The sequence below is a fragment of the Lissotriton helveticus genome, chromosome 2_1 (genome assembly GCF_964261635.1).
Source record: "Lissotriton helveticus chromosome 2_1, aLisHel1.1, whole genome shotgun sequence".
Taxonomy (NCBI): Eukaryota; Metazoa; Chordata; class Amphibia; order Caudata; family Salamandridae; genus Lissotriton; species Lissotriton helveticus.
In genome coordinates, this window is record NC_136059.1 from 1,390,692,094 (window position 1) to 1,390,712,760 (window position 20,667).

Below are 20,667 nucleotides of genomic sequence, written 5' to 3' on the forward strand. Positions count from 1 at the left end.
CTGTAAGTGTTTGATTCACACATGTACCATGGGCAATGTTAGATCCATGCATTGTAATCTGAGATTGAATGACCCAATGTCTGGATAAAACAGGATGAATTAAAATAGATGTACTTCAATCCAAATAAGCATTTAACGAATTAATAATTTACCCTGACTGTATTATCAAGAGAGGATTTTGAGTGTGTTTGTGCATTATCAAGATATTAAAGTAGAATGAAGTACAGTGACTATGGTGTTTTAGAGTAGAGCTCTGTTAGACCTCAATGCCTAAGGGTGGGCTTCCCTCAAGCCTTCTACCTGCTTGCCCCAAATTCTACTGGAGTTTTTCTCTCTCCTGTTGGACTTAGGACTCTGTGATCTTTACCACTGCTAATCAGTGCTTAAGTGCTTGCGCTCACCCCCCTAAACATTGTTTGATTGGCATACCATAACCATAATTGGCACATTTAATTTACCTATGTCCCTGGTGGAGTGCATTACAAGTTCCCAGGGTCTGTAAATTAAATGCTACCAGTGGGCCTGCAGCACAAGCTCTGACTGGTTCTGACATGAAGCGCACAGCTCTTCGTAAATCTGTTTTAGGTATCCAGGGTTTAAACTGGGCACACATTTTGGTGAATTGGTTTCAGCTCCATTAATCACAAAAGATCATCATACTGTAAACTCTAATAATTGAATTTTAGCTCAGTAAATTATTTCTGCTGTTTCATATAATTTAGAGGCCAATCAGATGGAGCATATGTTCTCTAGCAATGAATATCCCACACCATAATGTATGCTTGTTATGGGAAGAGTGCCACTCTTACAAAAAGTGTTTTTCTCTTTTTGCATATGTATCATCGGTGACACCATAACTGTTTTGAACCCCTCTGGCTTGATTGAAACGGTGCCACTGATCACAAAGCTCACAGTATAAGTCATTTCAGCAACACTGTTCAAAAGCAGGACTTCCTGGATTACCTTTGTAAATCGCCAGATACATAAAAAGAAATTATGAATTATTTACTTTATATTGTGAGCAAATTATGAAAATCTGCTGTTCACCGAAAGGGATAGGAATTGGGTCTAAGTACAGGCTAAAAGCATAAGGCAAAAAGCAACAAGCCACCCATTCAAAAGGCATCACTTTCGAACTGAAGATCATAAAATCCTTACACTTGTTGCCACTTTACTGACCAGGCTGCAGTCACAATCTTCATTCACCAAACAGTATTCATCACAGACAACCTAAAACCACCAGGTTTAGAAATCTTTCAAAGGCTACTCAATTAAAATTCTACAGTGATAATATCCAGGCACTCGAATCTGTACCTAGTCTTACAGCTGTTGTTGCTGTTCTCTTGACCACGCTCACCACCATTCTGAAACCAAACTCTTCCACTCACGTCCAACTGGAATGTCACTCTTTGAATCAAAAGCCAAAAGTCACAAACCATCTAACCACAAGCTATGAAATAATTGCCATACATCCTAACTCAAGAATGACGTTATAAACCTGAAAGCAGATTGCTCTGTGCACTGGAGCAAGTACCTCATTATCACTGCCAGAGCCACATTTTTTTAATCTACCATCTGGAATTATACAGTAGAAGCAAATCAAACAGTAAAACATTGTAACAAACCTAAACCGGAAATTTCAGTACCACACTCAATGGACAACTAACAACTAGTTTCTCATGATGGAAGTAGATGTAGTTAGTCGGCACATTAACATTTAACAAATGCTATTCTGTTCACCTTTCATTCCACCCCTCAAAATAAACCTCTCTAAAATGTTTGACCATTTATTCCTCAATTAAAAACTTGCATCGCTCGAGCCCAACATGTTTGAAGATGACTTTCACCATGGAAAGCCTCACTGGAGAAGCACTCACAGGAATGCTCAATGCTGTAAATACTTCCATCGTGCAGGTCATCTTTCTAAATGCAATCAAAATTGGAAAATTCATCCTCCTACTGACAAAGAAAGGCCAATCAGTATGCCAATGATTTAATCAACTATCAGCCAAGCTCAAACCTACCATACCTACAGTCAGTATTCACTACAAGACCAAAATAACATCTCCTCGTCCTACAACATAAAATCCAGTGAAACTTCAACTCACATTGCAGCATCCAGACAACAAATATACCATATATCTCTGTGGCCTTCTATACCAGTGAGCATAATTTCTACTGAGCATCATGTCTAGTTGCATGAGGTTCTACAACTCCATATTATGCTTTTCATTCCTTCCCAACCTGTAAATCTTTATAAGGGACCATCCAGAACTGTGAGACAATATGTACTCTGCAAAGTGCCCCAAAGATTAGTATGTTCACCAGTTGTCTTCAATTTATTCATGAAGTTTACTAAGGTTTGCATGCAATTATGATCAAGTTGTTTGTTGTTGATATGTATGAAATACAAATTTTCATTCTTACGTAAAATGAAACCATATGTCTATAGGCAAGCTTTGGATCCACTCTTTGTGACCACTTCCTTCCAGCCTACAGAGTGTCTGTTTGCAGGCACCCCTCATACCCACCTGACTCCAAAATATACAGTCATGTATGCTGCTGTCCAGCTAAAGAAAGACTGTCAGAAATATTCCATGCCCAAGACCATGAAGGAAGATCAACAACACGCATCAACTTTAAAACCTACTTTATCTTCACTGGAATCTCCATTAAGGGAGTAGCCCAACATTTAACCTACCTGATTAAAAATGGAGACCAGTGCAATACACAAAGTCGTGGCATTATCCTAATAGAAACCAAATAATGCAAAACAAACCATACATCCATAGGAAAAAAGTCTTCTCAAATTCCACATATTGGCAATAGAAAAGTATCCCTATGCATCTGAGGTTCTAAGCCCACTTCTCAGGTTCAGAAACAAGCAGTTCTACATGGAACATCCCATCAACATCCTCCTGCACCTATTGGCCCCACTAACAGAGCAGTTCATAGCATTTTACATGGAACTGAAGCATTTCTACCCATTAACTTTGTGTAAAGCTACATCACATATTAACCAGATTTGTACTGTACAAACCTTAACATAAGGTCTATGCCAGCATCAGGGGATGGTTTTTTGATGATGAGTTAATATCACTATACATAACAAAGCCAACTCCAAAGAAGCAACCGTAAGCAATAACACATAGGATAGTGTGTAATATATATTATCAAGATTTCAAGATCTTTATTGGAGATTTAGATCTACAAAGAGATCAATTGTAATTTAATATACACAAATCAAGACTTAGTACATTTTTGAAAAACAAATCTAAGACTTTTGCAACACATCAATTCATTTTCTGGACAGTAAAGCAACTTGGTTGCTGCTCTAGCTGAATTAATACCATATTTTATAAAAAGAGGTTTTAAAAGATGCATCTGAAGGATTTGAAAGCAGGTCAAACAAATAGAATGTGATCTAAGGTTTGTACATCACCCTTAAATAAATTGCACAACCTGTTGTCTCATTTTATTCACCGCCAACCATCTGTAACACTGTTTAAAGTAACATAATTCAGCCTAAGCAATTGCATATACCGATGGGCACTTTTTTCTAAATTTCAACCTAAAGAGGGTTGTGTTGCCGAAACACAGCAAGTCCATATTATTTCATCCAGCTTCTTTATTCCTCCACAAAGCCGAGTGCATTATTCCATAGAGCTAATTTTATATATTATTGTTTATTAGAATCAAGATAATTAGGCAATATATAATAATCTGCCATGATTGCTCTGCCGTTCTTGCACTTCACTAATCTTTAGTATGCAGTTAACTGTAACTGGGTGCCTTCTGTTTATCAGAAACAAGTATATCTAAGAACATTTTTAAAATAAGAATGGGATATAGAAGTCGTTGTCAGTTTGTGCTGTGTCCTGGAGGCTCAGACTCTCTGGGATCTCATGGGCGTGTACTTGGTGAGGTTCATGGGCTCCTTCTGTTCCTGTAGTCGATACAAGAAAACAAAAATAGATAAAACCACCTTTACTTTATGAAACAACCTGTATAAATTATGTTCACACACTGAAAAGATTACTCCATTTAGCAGTAAATGTTTACATTTGTAAAGATTTTCTCTATGAATATGCAATGTTACATCGCATGTGATATAGCGCATGCCATTTCAACGCGGTTGTTACAACGACCGAGTGGTTCCATCGCATACCATTACAACGCAAGTTGTTATAACTTCTTGCTGTAGGGGGCACTGGATGTTGGAATATTATAATGTACTTTTCCAACTCCAGTCTGGGCAACAGTAGGGAAGGTGTTGGATTTTAAATCCAACACCTTCTGCTCCCTACAGCACGTCGTTGCAACGACTTGCGTTGTAATGGTTTGCAATGTAACAACGCACTCTCTGTAATGACCACATTGTAATGGCATGCGATGTATTACATGCGATGTAAAGGTAGAGTCTCATTGGGATGTGTTGGTTCCCAAACCCTACTCCTGTTTCATGCTATAGGAAATTTTGTTTGCAGCTTTACTGAGCGCTAATCTCAGCCTTAAATGAACTCATACAACATGCACACCATATGCAAAATACCTACGTAGAGTTGATTTCACCTACACCCACAAAATATTCATGTATGTGTGTGTATATATATATATGTGTGTGTGTGTGTGTGTGTGTATTGCCTACTGACGGTTGCCAGTACGTAGTTATAGGTAGGTCTGTGGTCCCATGGGAAAAGCATTTTTTGGCTTGCCTATACCTTTGGCGCTGGTTGATGAATCTTCAAGAAATTTTTCAAACAAATTTGACTCTCACTTCAGCTGCTGTCTGGAAAGTTTCAGGGAGATCTGTTAAGCTGGGGCGGGAGGGAGGGGGCCAAATGCATTTCCCCCAAGTTAATTTCCATAGGGATTTTGAACATGACTACAGCGGAAACCGCTAGATGGAAGTACACCACATTTTCCAGAAAGCTAGCTCTTGGTCCAGAAAGAGGCCTTTTGTGATTTGGTGTAAATCTGTTCAGTAGGTTAAGTGATATTAACCGAAAACCAAATTTGGATATCTAGGGGTACGTGGATTCCCGAATCCATGCACCAACAGCAATGTGTGATTGGCTGGCTGCAACCTGAGAGGAAAATTGCGGTGGCCCTTTTGTTCACGGGACTCGGTTACCAGCAGGGAAAATAAAATTAAAAAGTGATGGAAGGGGTCGGGTAAAGGTACCCTGACCCCATGGGACTATAGAGGGGTCTGTGAGAAACCCCTCATGGGAAATTAATTGTCCAAAACCCTATTTTTTAACCACACTAAGATCCTTGGATTCAGATTTTGGTGGATTTGAATTCGCAAATGCAGGCCAAAATTAAAAAGAAACTACACTCACTCACAGACCCACACACCTACGCACAAATTCACTCTTTCTTTTCTCTTGCTTTATATTTTAGCTTCAGTTCTACCCTACTCCAAATCTTAACCCAACATGGAATTGAGTTTAGGGAAATCAGGTCTGAAACGTGTGCTAGCCTGCCTGCACCACAAAAGCTGGAATGGATTGTGAAAGCTGAACTATCTGGCAAAGAAATGCCTTCTCTGCTGGTTGAATCCTGTCCAGCTTGGCATACCCCCATACTTCAGTGCCATATCGAAGTTGTGATATACATTTGGCTTGGTGGATTTTTAAGAGGTCCATTGGTGCCCTGGAGCCTAACGCATGTGCAACACTGGAAACTGCCCCCATAGTTGTAACAAACTCAGATCTTTTTGTCTCCACCAATGGCTTCCTACTGTTTTTAACATCAAATAAAACACCCAGGTAGTGGTACACTGTGACTTTACCCAAAAAACAATTGGCAACCTTAAAGGTGTTGCTGCTTGCTGATTAGGGCCCACTACCATCACATACGATTTTGAGAAGTTGACCGACAAATCAAGGTTCCCAATAAAAGACACATATCTGGCCAAAAGTAGATGCGACCCATAAGGACTGCGTCATCAGAATATAATAACACAGGCAGAAATCGATCACCAACCTTAGGGCAGTCTGCCAAAACACATCATAATGCAGACTCAAGCCTGTTCACATAAAGGGTAAACAAGAAAGGGGCAAGTATGCACCTTCGATGAATGCCATAGCTAGTGGGGAATGAGCGAGTACAGGTGGTGCTCTGAGAGGAACGCACCAAGGCAGAGGTCTTTGAGTGAAGATTGGCTAGAAGGGACACAATACTAGGATCAACCCCCATCTCACTGAGCAAGGCCCAGAGTTTTGCTCAGTTCATTCTGTCAAATGCGGACATCAAGTCCATAATGCTAAGTGTAACGATTCAAACCGGGCAACCATATATTTCTTGATAATTAAATGGAGGTTCAGACATTGGTCTGAAGTAGACTTCCCTTTCCTAAAACCATAATGAACATTCAGGATGTTGTTTTCCTCTGCCCAATCGTCCAGCCTATTTAAAATCACCCTCTCAGTACCTTGACAGTCGCATCCAATAAATATATTGGGCAGTAGCATTGTGGGTTGTCTTTGTCCCCCTTTTGAAAATTAACAGCTGTAGACCAGGAGGGCAACATCCCCTCCGGGCAGCCGCATTAAGGGCCTGGGTCAGAAGTGGAGCCCAAAGCTCTCTATTGGCTTTGAACAAATCTGGCAGGATACTGTCAGGTCTGGACGCCATATTGACAGGCCCAAGAAACCTTGTATAACTTCATCTAAGATAACAACCACTGGACTGCAGGCAGTGACTACTCCAGCAGGAGCTTTGTCACCCCCGAAGTCCCCCTGCCTATAAACGCCTTCAAAAACATCGACCCATTTCTGGTCCGAGATGTGATGGCATAAGAGAAGGCCAGAGCCCTCTGCGAATCAAGGCCTATTGACCAAGAATACAACTCATTACAATGCATACTAATACCACACATGCCATTATAACGCGGGTATTACTATGTGTTGTCAATTACAACGACCTACCATTACATCGCATTCTTTTACCACGAATATGCCTTCACCATGCATGCAATTAGAACACAAAGGCATACGTGGTTAAGGTATACTCATGGTAAAAGTATGAAAGGTAAGTTACAATACCCTGCCCTACCCTAAACCCTAATTTAGTAGCCCTGCATGACCCCCCCCAACCCCCATCCCTCTCCCCATCCTAAAACACTACCGTGCACAACCCCCTCACACTACCCTAAACCCTAAAGCACTACCCCCAGCATGACACTTCCTGACCCATAGTCCTCTCCCTACACTAAAACACTACCCTGCACAACCCCCAACACTACCCTAAACCCTAAAACACTACCCCTGCACAACCCTCCCCGACCCCAGTCTACTCCCTACACTTGAACACTACCCTGCATGACCCCGCCGACACTACCCAAATCCCTAAACCACTACCCCCAGCATGACCCTCACCCGACCAATGTCCTCTTCCTACACTAAAACCCTCCCCTGCATGACACCCCGACACTGCCATAAACCCTAAAACACTACCCCCAGCACGACCCTCCCCCGACCCCCAGTCCTCTCCCTACACTTAAATACTACCCTGCACAACCCCGACACTACCCTTAACCCTAAAACAATACCCTGCACTACACACACATCCCACCCTGACCACCTTTTACCCTAAAAAAGTAATCCCCAAGCCAGACCCAATCCCCCTTACCTCTCTCTCCTCGTAGTTCCTCTCTCCTCCTGGTTCCTGCTTCACATCGGCTCTGGGGGTCGGTGCACGTCATTGTGAGGAAACAGAAGAGCCTCTGTTTCCTCATAACGAGGTGGATTCCCATTTTTTTTACATCGCATGTGTTGTAAAATCGCATGTGATGTAAAAGAAATGCGTAGTAATGGCTACCCGCTGATACATCGCATGCAAGGAGGCCATCTGTTTTTGTATTACATCTTAGTATAAGATTGATGGCTGAAAAATTTTTAGGAAATATTTATTTGGAATATTGACATTGAGTCTGTGGCTCTGTAAATAAATATCAATTATTATGATTCAGTGTTACATGAATATAAAAGGAAACATTTTTAATAAAGGAGGAGACATATTTTGCAAAAAACAAGTTTTATGTATTTTGAGTATGTATGCATGAATGTGATAATAGAACAACAATAGGGGTGTTCCACAATATTGTTTGAATCAGCACAAGGGAGAAGATAGTTTTGTTTATTTGAACCCAGTTCCCTTATTTCGTTTGAAGGGGCACTCTCTATTAGTTTTAAAGTTAATGTTTGCCATTGACCACCTTCCAGAAGAGAGAGCTATCCCCGTGTCACAAGCCTGAAAATGCTCCTGCCAGGCTAACTCTTGAAAATCGTGTTTTCAGGCAATTTGAGCCTGCTTGTATGAATGACCAGGAGCCACATGTGTAAGTCGATCTATTCTTTATTCCCCCGGAGCGCCGGGGCAGTGCGACCTTCGTTCGGCCGTCCGGCACACACCGGATGGCCGCCTTCCGGTTCAGGTATACGGTCTTCCGGTTCCGCAATAAGTCGCGGACAACTAGACCGTTACTACATATCTCCCCCCTTTATGCAAATGATAACAACAACAAGATAACCCCTTACTTGGTGTCCATATTAAAGTCTTTGAACCACTCGGGTGTTCTCACGATTCTTCCCGCTCTGGTCTTTGTCACTCCATCTTCCTTCTCCCCTCCTCGTGTTTCTGGTGTCACATTTGCTCTCTGTGTGCCTGCTCCTTCCCCTTTACTTTCGTTCCTTCCATCGTCTTTTCCTTTTCTGCCTGTGCCACCTCCTTTCTCTCTCTCTTTGCTGCTCCCGCCTTGTGTGCTTTCTCTCTCTTCTACTTGCTGCTCCCCTTCTTCTACCTGCTCTTGCCTCAGTCCTCGACATTCCTCGTTCACCATCTCTTCCTCTCTTTCCATTTCCGCTCCCCACCTCAGTATTTTACTGCATTTCGCCATTCTGTCCTGCGACCATACCTTGCCGTCGCTGAGCAATGCCGATCTGGCATATGGTTCTAATACCTGCAGGGGCGGTGTGAACTTGCTCTCTCCCTTCCTTCTCATGGTCGCCACCTTCACTCTCACCCAGTCACCCTTTTCTAGTGACACTCCTTTTGCATTGCGTCTCTGTTAAAATATTCTGCATAAGTCTCCTGTGCCTTCTCCAGATTTCTCCTCACAATAGCTGGAGACCACTTGCTTTGCACCACCATTTGTCTCCATGCTATGTTGTCCTTTGTAAATGGCTCTCTCCCCCTCAATACCATAAAGGGGCTGTAACCCGTGCTGCCGGGCGTGATGTGGTAGGCCCATAGCATTTTGGGCAACTCCTTCTCCCAATCCTTTCCGTCGTTGATGGCTGCTTGGACTGTCCCCATTACCACGCGATTGAAACGTTCCACCAGTCCATTACCGGCCGGGTGGTATATGGGGGTGTGTTTGACCTCTATCCCATTCCTGGATGCGAAGGCCTGCCATTTGGCCGATACAAACTGTGGCCCATTGTCGCACGTTATGACCTTGGGGATTCCTTCTTTGATGAATACAGCATTCAAGAACGTTATCACCGCTTCCGTATCCACTGTGTCCTTCACTACTACCTCGGGCCATTTGGAGTACCTGTCAATTAACACTATAGCGTACTTCTGTTCGCCATCAATGTTCCGTATGGGTCCAATGATGTCAATGGCTACCATCTCCCATGGTCCTCCCGGCACTGGAAACATTCCCAGCTGTGGTCTCAGCATGGATTGTGATTTATCCGCTTTGGAACAAGAGTCACACAGTCTCACATGCCTTTCCACCTGGGCGTCTATCGCTGGCCACCAGTACGCTTGTCTGGCTAGAGCTTTCGTCTTTGGAATTCCCTGGTGTCCTTCATGTAATAATACCATCAAGTGGTCTATGAGTCCTTGGGGGGGAATGACCTTGTCGCCCCTGAGTAGGAACAGGGGGTTTTCCCCTAGCGACAGCTCGTCTCTCACTTCCCAGTATCTCCTCAGGGTCTCTTTCAGGTGCCTCTTCTCCGGCCACTCATGGATGACATATCCCTTTACTGCCTCCAAGTCTTCATCTAGCTTGTAAGCCTCTTCCCATTCTTGCGCACTGATCACTTGCTCCATGTCTTGCACCGTCGCCACCATGTAGCCTTCCCATCCCGGTGTCCCCTGTTTTTCCGCTCCTTCCTTAGCTGCTGCTCTACTCAGGAAATCTGCTATTTTATTCTGAGGACCCGGTATGTACTCCACCTCATACATGAAGTGTCATTTTAGCAATTCTCGGGGTGGCATGTGCATGACCGTTCGATGTCAGTACTTTAATCAGGGGCTTATGGTCCGTGCGAACCAAGAACTTGGCTCCCCACAAGTATTGCCTGAAGCGCTCCATCGCCCATACCACCTCTAACATTTCCTTCTCTATGACACTGAACTTCTCCTCGTTGGGTGCCAGAGATCTGGATGCGAAGCTGACCATCTGTAGTTCTCCCTTCACCGTTCTTTGCATTAGTACTGCACCTAGGCCACGGTCGCTTGCATCGGTGGTGAGGATAGACTCTGCGTCTGGGTCAAATCCTATCACAGAAATGGCCTCGCCCATTTCCCGTTTTAAGGACTTGAACTCCTCCTGCTCCTCCTTGGTCCACTTGAATCCATTCCTTTCCTTCAGCAATTGGCGTAGACAGTGCGTCTTGGTAGCAAAATTTGGAATGAATTTGCTATAAAATTCGGCCATACCCAGGAACGACCTGACATCTTCTTTCTTCCCTAGGGCTGGTGCACTCTTGATTGCTTCCATGTTGGCCCTCTTAGGCTCTATTCCTTTCTCGCTCACTTCATGTCCCAAATAGGTAACTGATTGCACCCCGAATTTGCACTTTGTCCATTCTGCAGTGAGTCCATTTTCTTGTAATGTGCGTAGCACCAAGTGTAGTTTCTCATTGTGGTCCTGTTTCGATTTACCCATTACGAGGATATCATCCTGAAAATACTGAACTCCTTCCACCTTTTGTAAAAGTCTGTGCATAAGTTTTTGAAATACAGCAGCCGCTGACGCCAGCCCAAAGGGCATCTTCAAAAACTTGTAACACCCAAACGGTGTTATGAAGGAGGTTAGGTGGTTGCAGGAGGGATGGAGTTTTACCTGATGGTAGGCGGACGACAGGTCCACGGTCGAGAACCATTTGATCCCTTTCGTTTTGGCCAACATCTCATTTATGCGCGGGAGGGGAAATTTGTCAATGAGAATGTTTTTATTGAGTTCCCTGAGGTCTACACACAGCCTCACCTTCCCGTTCGGCTTCTGAGCTACCACCAAAGGTGACAGCCATTCCGCGCTCTCTATGGCCTGTATCACTCCGCTTCTCTCCAATCTGTCAAGTTCTTCCTGTACCGCCTCTCTGCAACGGAAGGGGATGTTTCGTACCTTGTGGATGACAGGATTGGCTCCCTCTCTCAACCTTATCATGTGCCTGAACTTAGTTAACTCTCCGATCTGTCCGCTGAACACTTTCGGGTATTCTTTGTGCCAGGCTTCGTCCTCTCTCCCGTTCTCCATGTCCATCAGTAGCACTTTTTCTACTCCTCCAGGATTAAGCTGCATCCCCAGCGCGTCTTGATCTTTCCAGCTAAGCACCGAAGGTCCTTTCTCAGCTACGTATAGCTTGCAGTTGGCTTGTCGTCCCCTGAATTCAAATAGTAAAGGGCAATATCCTAACATGGGTATTTTCTGCCCTGTGTAGGTGACAGGTCTAAATGAGGGGGTGGCGTGGCACTCAATATTAGTGTTCAAAAGTTCAAACTGTTTGGTACTTTAGGTGCTGGCCGGTCTGCTCCCTCTGCCCTTTGGGGAGTTGTTACAATGAAAATATATGCTGCCTGGATTGACAGTTTGGCCAACCGCACTCTTTTGAGAGAGTTACCTCTTGTGGGGTCCTCAATGGTTTAATTTAAATTCTTTGTGAACAAATGTCAACGCTGTATTCCAAAGTTCAATTTATACATTGATCTTTTATTAGCTGTAGTTCACTTCGTGAAAAGTAACGTTGTTGCATCACAACTTTATAGAAGTTCATAGGTTATTCTTTTGAAAATGTACATATCAACTGATTCACATCAAATGATTAATCCACATGCCCAATGCATTTCGTGCTGAAAAGCACTTCATCAGGGGAAATACATTTCTGTGAAGTAAATGAAACATGGAAAAAATTGGTGGAGGGAAGCAGGTCACAGTCTGCGTTAAAACAAACAATGCAATATATACAAAAATAGCTAAACAATGAATAACAATATATTGAATAGAATCAAGGGTGAGTGATGTTCAAATGTGGCTTAAGTTACAAAAAAAGTCTAAGTTGATCAAAGGGTGCAACAGTTAACCCAAATTCAGGTGTAGTTCTAAACACTTTCTTAAATGAAAAATGCGCGCTGTCCTCAAGCTGCCATGTCAATTACGCGAGTCACTTGTAAGAATTCCAAATTTCAGCGTCTAAACTAAGCATCACAATCGTGCAGTGAACAAGGGTTGTTCACTCGTTCTCAACGTTACAGGTCGCTGTGTTTACACTCACCGGGTAATCGGATTGCAAAGGCGTCTAATTCAAAACCGCCATTCTCGGCTTCTGCCGGGTTAAGATGTTCGCGCATGCGCATTGTGCGCGTAATGTGTATTTATCGGGCAAGTAACGTCGGTAAATGTGAAGTAAACACACTCTGCCATTAGAACCCAATCTTCACAAACGAGTTCAGGGGAATATTCGACATGTTTGGTATAATGTGCTTGCTGGAATACCATAATTAAAACGTTCATTTAAACCACATACATGCGTGTAATTTCTCGGTAATGCGCGCGGCCATCTTAAGATGGTTACTTATGCTTATAGTGCCTATGCAAGCAGTAAATATAATACTGTCAGGTTGGATGGCTGGGTCCTGTTGAAGTATTGTAAACTCAACCCTTATAACATAAACTCCTACTCAAACCTATTACTGAGATTTCAATGCAAAAAAAAATCATGATATAAAAAACTCAATAAAATTAACATGACATAACAAATGTTAAAAAGTCAGAGTTCATGATATTCCTGTGAATTTACAGGAAACAACTGTATTCAAGTCGTTCATTAAGCCCCATAGGGTGGCAGGAATTCAACTTTTTGATCTAAAACATCTCACGTTGGATCAATCTTTTTTTGTTATCACAGCCTTGTTTAGCAGGAACACACTCCAAAACCAAAAAGCGAATTTGACTGATGTTATGACCGTTGTTGATGAAATGTACAGCTACTGGTGCCTTTGTGGATTTGTTCCTTATAGTACTCTTGTGCTCTGTCATTCGGATTTTAATTTTTCTCTCCGTTTTGCCCACATAGGCCAATCCACACGGGCATTTTACAAGATAAACCACGTTTTTTGAATCACATGTGGCATTTGTACGCAAGTTTATGATTTTACCTGTGGTTGGGTGGTTCACAGTGTTGCCACGGATAATGTTATTACAATGCCCACAATTGGCACATGGGATTGTGCCCGAAAATTTCTCTTTTTTGTTAGATGTGTCTCTTTCAATGAGGTCTTTTATGTTCCTTGATCTTTGGTAAGCGAATAGTGGTTTGTTGAAAGTTCCTTTGAAATCAGGCTCTTTTTCGATCATATCCCAATTTTTCAAAATGGTTTTCTTGATTTGGTTACTTGAGTTTGAACATTTTGATACAAATACTGGTCTGTTCTGATTTGTTTCCTTATGCTTAATTTTCAACAGTTCCTCTCTTGGGATAGCTTGTGTTCTGACTCTTGCTTCTTCTAGAATTGTCGCTGGGTATTTCCGTTCTCTGAATTTTGTGATCATTGATTCTGCGTTCCTTTCAAAAATTTGATTGGTTGATGAGATTCGTTTCACTCTCAGGAGTTGAGAGTAGGGTAAATGGCGTTTAAGTGACAGCGGATGGCAGCTGTCAAAAATCAGCAAATTGTTTCTGTCAGTCTTTTTGGAATAAACATCAGTTTGGAAACAATTGTCTTGTATGGATACTAAAACATCCAAGTAAGGGATAGAGCCTGTGCTGATGCTGTGGGTGAATTGTATATGATCATCAATGTTGTTTATGTCATCCATGAATTCCATCATGTCAGTTGGTGGACCTTTCCATATGAGAAAAATATCGTCAATATATCTCCAATATTTTTGAATCTTATGTTGCCATCTGGGATTTTCAAGAATGTGGTCGAGTTCCAGTCTGTGCATAAAGAGATTTGCGTAGCAGGGCGCTGCGCAATTCCCCATTGAGGTACCTGCCAGTTGTTGAAAGTGGTGATCGTTCCATGAAAAATAGCTATGATACAATGTGAAATGTAATAGTTCTAACAGGAAGATTTTTAATTCTTGATTGATGTTGTGATTGACTAAAAATGACTCAAGAGCTTCAATGCCTCTATTGTGGGGAATAGAGGTATATAGTGAACAAACATCTATGGTGCAGATGGTTGTTTCTGTAGCGTCATCCAGTACTGTGTCTTTAAGCTTAATTAGAAAATCGGTGGTGTCCCGCACATAGGTAGTCATTTTCTGGACAAGTGGTTGAAGATGCTTATCTAGATACTTTCCAATAGGTTCGTGAATGGAACCCCTTGTCGACACAATCGGTCTGAAGGGGGGTGTAATCGGATCTTTATGAATCTTCGGGAGCATGTGAATGCTAGGACATTTAGGATGGTCTTGGATCAGAAAACGTCTGTCCTTTTCAGTTATGGTACCCATCTCGACAGCTTTATCAATAATGGTAGTCAAAGTTTCCTTAAAGATGTTAGTAGGATCATTGGGAAGTGTTATGTAAAGGTTTTCATCATACACATGTTTCTGCACACTATCTGTGTAATACTCCATGTCCATTACAACAATTGCGCCTCCTTTATCAGCTTTGCAGCATTTAATTCTGGGATTTTCAGAAATTTGTTTTATAGCTCGAATTTCATGTACAGATAAGTTTGAACGCTTTGAACTGGGTTTTTTGAAAAGTTCTTTTATTTCATTCAATGTGATTGTTTCATAAGAATCCAAGATTTTATGGCTCACTGGCGCTTGGTACGTACTTTTGCTTCTTAGACCTAGTAGGGTGTCTTCGGTTTGTGGGACAGGCGTTTGTTCAATTACTACGTTTGTGAAAAAATGCCTCAACCGCAGGGTCCTCATGAATTTGAAAAAGCTTACCTCAACTTCAAGTTCAGTTGCTTTATACGTGGGTACAAAAGTTAAGCCATGTTGTAATACTGAAATTTGATTCTTGGATAATTTCTCTTTTGAGATGTTGATCACTAGGTTGTTTTGCTGCGTGTCGATTGGGCAATTGACGGACCTGAGTCTTTTTGTGTTCTTACTCCTCCTGGTTCGACGTGTTGGCTTGGGCCTCTTCCTAAAAAAGGCCTTTCAGTTGTAGTTGATGTGGAGGTACTGGAAGAGTCAGTTCTGTTGTCCTGTTGTTTGCCCCGTCTGTCAGTTCTCTGTGTTTCTCTTTGTGTGGAATCAAATGATGTCGAGCTGCCTTCATCCGAGGAAGGATTTTGGGATGGCCTTTGTTGTCGTCTCTGAGCATAAACCTCTGCCCAGTTGTACACTTCCCCAAGTTTATAATCAACAGTATCCCGCTTGTATTTACGGATCTTTCTGTCGTTTATTTCTCTTGTGTACTTGTCGAGTTGAACGGATATGTCTTCTAGCGCCTTATCTAAATCTTCCTTTGATAGGTTGTTCTCCAAATTGGTTTGAATGCGTTTGATGTCTTTGTCAAGATCTTCGATAATTCTAGATAATTCTTCCACGATCAGAAGGATTAAATCCAATGAACATTTGTTCAGTATCTCAAACCACCGTTCTGTGAATTTTGGGTTGTTCCTGCACAACGTTGGCTTTAGGGCAATTCGTAACCCTCTCGGTATTCTCTGATCTTTGTGGTATCTAATTAATGTTCCTGCATGGAGTTTTTGATTAATGATTCTCTTGGAGGTATATAACAATTGTTTCAATAAACTCTGTGAAGAAAAAGTGCCCGCAGCTGTGGGGTCTGCTTCCTGTATCAAGGAGTAAATCCTATTCGTTTCCTCCGTGGAAAATGCAAACGTGTTTGCTCTATTCTCAGTAATGTTCCGAATGTCCTCATATTCCATCTTAGATGGTTCAGGTAACTGTAGGTGCTCACGCTAGTAGGGTCAGAATGAGATACTAAATGAGGGGGTGGCGTGGCACTCAATATTAGTGTTCAAAAGTTCAAACTGTTTGGTACTTTAGGTGCTGGCCGCTCTTTATGCACAGACTGGAACTCGACCACATTCTTGAAAATCCCAGATGGCAACATAAGATTCAAAAATATTGGAGATATATTGACGATATTTTTCTCATATGGAAAGGTCCACCAACTGACATGATGGAATTCATGGATGACATAAACAACATTGATGATCATATACAATTCACCCACAGCATCAGCACAGGCTCTATCCCTTACTTGGATGTTTTAGTATCCATACAAGACAATTGTTTCCAAACTGATGTTTATTCCAAAAAGACTGACAGAAACAATTTGCGGATTTTTGACAGCTGCCATCCGCTGTCACTTAAACGCCATTTACCCTACTCTCAACTCCTGAGAGTGAAACGAATCTCATCAACCAATCAAATTTTTGAAAGGAACGCAGAATCAATGATCACAAAATTCAGAGAACGGAAATACCCAGCGACAATTCTAGAAGAAGCAAGAGTCAGAACACAAGCTATCCCAAGAGAGGAACTGTTGAAAATTAAGCATAAGGAAACAAATCAGAACAGACCAGTATTTGTATCAAAATTTTCAAACTCAAGTAACCAAATCAAGAAAACCATTTTGAAAAATTGGGATATGATCGAAAAAGAGCCTGATTTCAAAGGAACTTTCAACAAACCACTATTCGCTTACCAAAGATCAAGGAACATAAAAGACCTCATTGAAAGAGACACATCTAACAAAAAAGAGAAATTTTCGGGCACAATCCCATGTGCCAATTGTGGGCATTGTAATAACATTATCCGTGGCAACACTGTGAACCACCCAACCACAGGTAAAATCATAAACTTGCGTACAAATGCCACATGTGATTCAAAAAACGTGGTTTATCTTGTAAAATGCCCGTGTGGATTGGCCTATGTGGGCAAAACGGAGAGAAAAATTAAAATCCGAATGACAGAGCACAAGAGTACTATAAGGAACAAATCCACAAAGGCACCAGTAGCTGTACATTTCATCAACAACGGTCATAACATCAGTCAAATTCGCTTTTTGGTTTTGGAGTGTGTTCCTGCTAAACAAGGCTGTGATAACAAAAAAAGATTGATCCAACGTGAGATGTTTTGGATCAAAAAGTTGAATTCCTGCCACCCTATGGGGCTTAATGAACGACTTGAATACAGTTGTTTCCTGTAAATTCACAGGAATATCATGAACTCTGACTTTTTAACATTTGTTATGTCATGTTAATTTTATTGAGTTTTTTATATCATGATTTTTTTTGCATTGAAATCTCAGTAATAGGTTTGAGTAGGAGTTTATGTTATAAGGGTTGAGTTTACAATACTTCAACAGGACCCAGCCATCCAACCTGACAGTATTATATTTACTGCTTGCATAGGCACTATAAGCATAAGTAACCATCTTAAGATGGCCGCGCGCATTACCGAGAAATTACACGCATGTATGTGGTTTAAATGAACGTTTTAATTATGGTATTCCAGCAAGCACATTATACCAAACATGTCGAATATTCCCCTGCACTCGTTTGTGAAGATTGGGTTCTAATGGCAGAGTGTGTTTACTTCACATTTACCGACGTTACTTGCCCGATAAATACACATTACGCGCACAATGCGCATGCGCGAACATCTTAACCCGGCAGAAGCCGAGAATGGCGGTTTTGAATTAGACGCCTTTGCAATCCGATTACCCGGTGAGTGTAAACACAGCGACCTGTAACGTTGAGAACGAGTGAACAACCCTTGTTCACTGCACGATTGTGATGCAAAGTTTAGACGCTGAAATTTGGAATTCTTACAAGTGACTCGCGTAATTGACATGGCAGCTTGAGGACAGCGCGCATTTTTCATTTAAGAAAGTGTTTAGAACTACACCTGAATTTGGGTTAACTGTTGCACCCTTTGATCAACTTAGACTTTTTTTGTAACTTAAGCCACATTTGAACATCACTCACCCTTGATTCTATTCAATATATTGTTATTCATTGTTTAGCTATTTTTGTATATATTGCATTGTTTGTTTTAACGCAGACTGTGACCTGCTTCCCTCCACCAATTTTTTCCATGTTTCATTTACTTCACAGAAATGTATTTCCCCTGATGAAGTGCTTTTCAGCACGAAATGCATTGGGCATGTGGATTAATCATTTGATGTGAATCAGTTGATATGTACATTTTCAAAAGAATAACCTATGAACTTCTATAAAGTTGTGATGCAACAACGTTACTTTTCACGAAGTGAACTACAGCTAATAAAAGATCAATGTATAAATTGAACTTTGGAATACAGCGTTGACATTTGTTCACAAAGAATTTAAATTAAACCATTGAGGACCCCACAAGAGGTAACTCTCTCAAAAGAGTGCGGTTGGCCAAACTGTCAATCCAGGCAGCATATATTTTTAGGTGACAGGTCTCACATCCATGGGCCGCAGCTCGTCTTTTACTTTTGCTTTGAACTTTTCCTCCCACACTTGCCTTTGAATGATCGTAATGGGGGCTCCCGAGTCTGCTACTATTTCAATCGGCACTCCTCCTATGTGCATGTTGAGCTATGGTTTGTCAGATTCTTTACACCCCACATCCAGGACTTGGGCATCGATGTAGAGAACTTCTTCCAGATCCTCTTCACCCTCCTGTGTCTCTTCCTCTCCTGGGCCGCTTTGCTCTATGTATTTGACTGTGTTTCTCTTTGGTTTCCGACGGCACACCTTCTCATAGTGTCCAAATACTCCGCAGAACGCGCACTTTGCCCTAAAAGCTGGGCATACTTTGTCGTTGCCCAGGTGCGATGCGCTACCACATCTGTAGCAGCTTGGTCTTCCACCTCTTTCCGTCTTCGGGGTTGCACCCCCTGATTGTTGGCCTCTTCTGGTGTCTTGACCTCTTGGTGGTTCCCGTTGTTTCGTTTTGTCTCCTTTGTTGTGCACCAGGAGTCTACAGACTGTTTGTGTGCCACCATTGTCTTTTCTTGCTGCTTGAGCACAGCGTTTGGACATCTCTGCTTTCTTTACCATCGCCCACACTTCCTTCAGGGGAGCGTCGCCATTAACCCACAGTTTCTCTTGAACGTGAGTGCTCGATGTGTGCATAATGATTTGGTCCATTACCAGCTCATCGTGGAGGGTACCGAATTTGCACGTTAGTGCCAACTTTTGTAAACTGGAGTAGAAGACTAACGTAAGGTGTATCCTCGCGCTCGTCATTAGGCTTTAATAGTTCACAATTTCGGCTCATTGTTTTCATTTTCCATTAAGATGGTATTTTTTGATTCATGTATTATTCAGTACGATAATGCTGTATGCTATAACTGTTCCTCACGAAGCGAGCGAAGAGGCATGCATTTGGTTTTAAAACAGACCACTGAGGTTCCACAATTCACTTTGCGAACAATTGTTTCTAATGCAGTACATTTTGTTTGATCTGAATAATGTTTTTCTGTTACTGAATGTTAAGGTCCTGAACGTTTTCTTAATATTTTTCCTACAGGCCCCTGATGAAGGGTTATTTTCTTTCAACCGAAATGCATTGGGCATAATATAAAACAGTGAACTTGTGAATTTTCATGAACACAATGAACTTTCTTGCAAAAAGTGAAAACGGTTCCAAATGAACAATTAAATACAACGATGAAATCTATGAAATAGTCAGTCGTAATGTGTTTATTCAAACGACTGGTGTGAAAAGTGATTACATATACTACTGAGTGAGTGAAGAAACCCTACAGTTTCATTTTAAAGAAGCGCGCATTCTTCGTGGTTTGTTGAACCACATTCGATATCAACTTTTGTAATGCCGCCACATATTCATCGACCGTCTCTCCACTGCCCTGTTTTCTCTGGGAAAAATTGTATCTGTCTATAGCCACGCACACCACCGGTCTGTAGTGCGCATCCATGTCTTCCAAGGCATGACTGAATACATCGTTGTCGGCCGCGTCTCTTGGACCCTCGACTATAGTGTCGTACACCCTCAGTCCTTCCGGGCCAAGATTGTGTAATAATATCTTCTTTCTCCTCGGGCTCGTGTAAAGGGCCTCGCTCTCCTCTTCCAAAGCCTCCAAATAATTAAGGCAGTATCGCTTCCAATCCTCCCACGGCATCGTGGGTTCTCCTCTTTTCGGAAGGAAGGGCACCATGTGGGTGAGGGACGTGGACGGTGTTGCCATTCTTCCGTCGTTACTCGGGGCCTGCTGAGCGGGGACTGTGTTGTTGGCGCTTGCCTGTCTTCACCGTCCCTGTCGTTGTTCCCCCTTCTGTCCGCTCCGCCTGTTGCACCCTCAGTAGCTGGGTGCCCACGTGCTCTGTCTTTTTCTGATCTGTTTGGCCCTTCGGCTCTCGCTTGCTGGTCCGCCAGCGTGCTGCGCGGTGTGGGATGGTCCGGTGCTGGGTGACGCTTCCCTCACCCCACCACGTGCGTTGCTAGGTCGGCCGCGTGGACCTCGTTAT

At 42.3% G+C, this 20,667-nt stretch overlaps 1 protein-coding gene across 1 annotated transcript in view; it reads right to left on the reverse strand.

The window, feature by feature from the left end:
* Positions 1 to 3,161: 3,161 nt before the first annotated feature.
* Positions 3,162 to 20,667, reverse strand: part of LOC144818679 (uncharacterized) — a 255,026-nt gene continuing 237,520 nt past the window's right edge. The window contains exon 4 of the mRNA XM_078676329.1: positions 3,162 to 3,946. Coding sequence (XP_078532455.1) covers positions 3,831 to 3,946 — 116 coding nt within the window. The 3' untranslated portion in view covers positions 3,162 to 3,830. The remainder of the gene's footprint in view (positions 3,947 to 20,667) is intronic.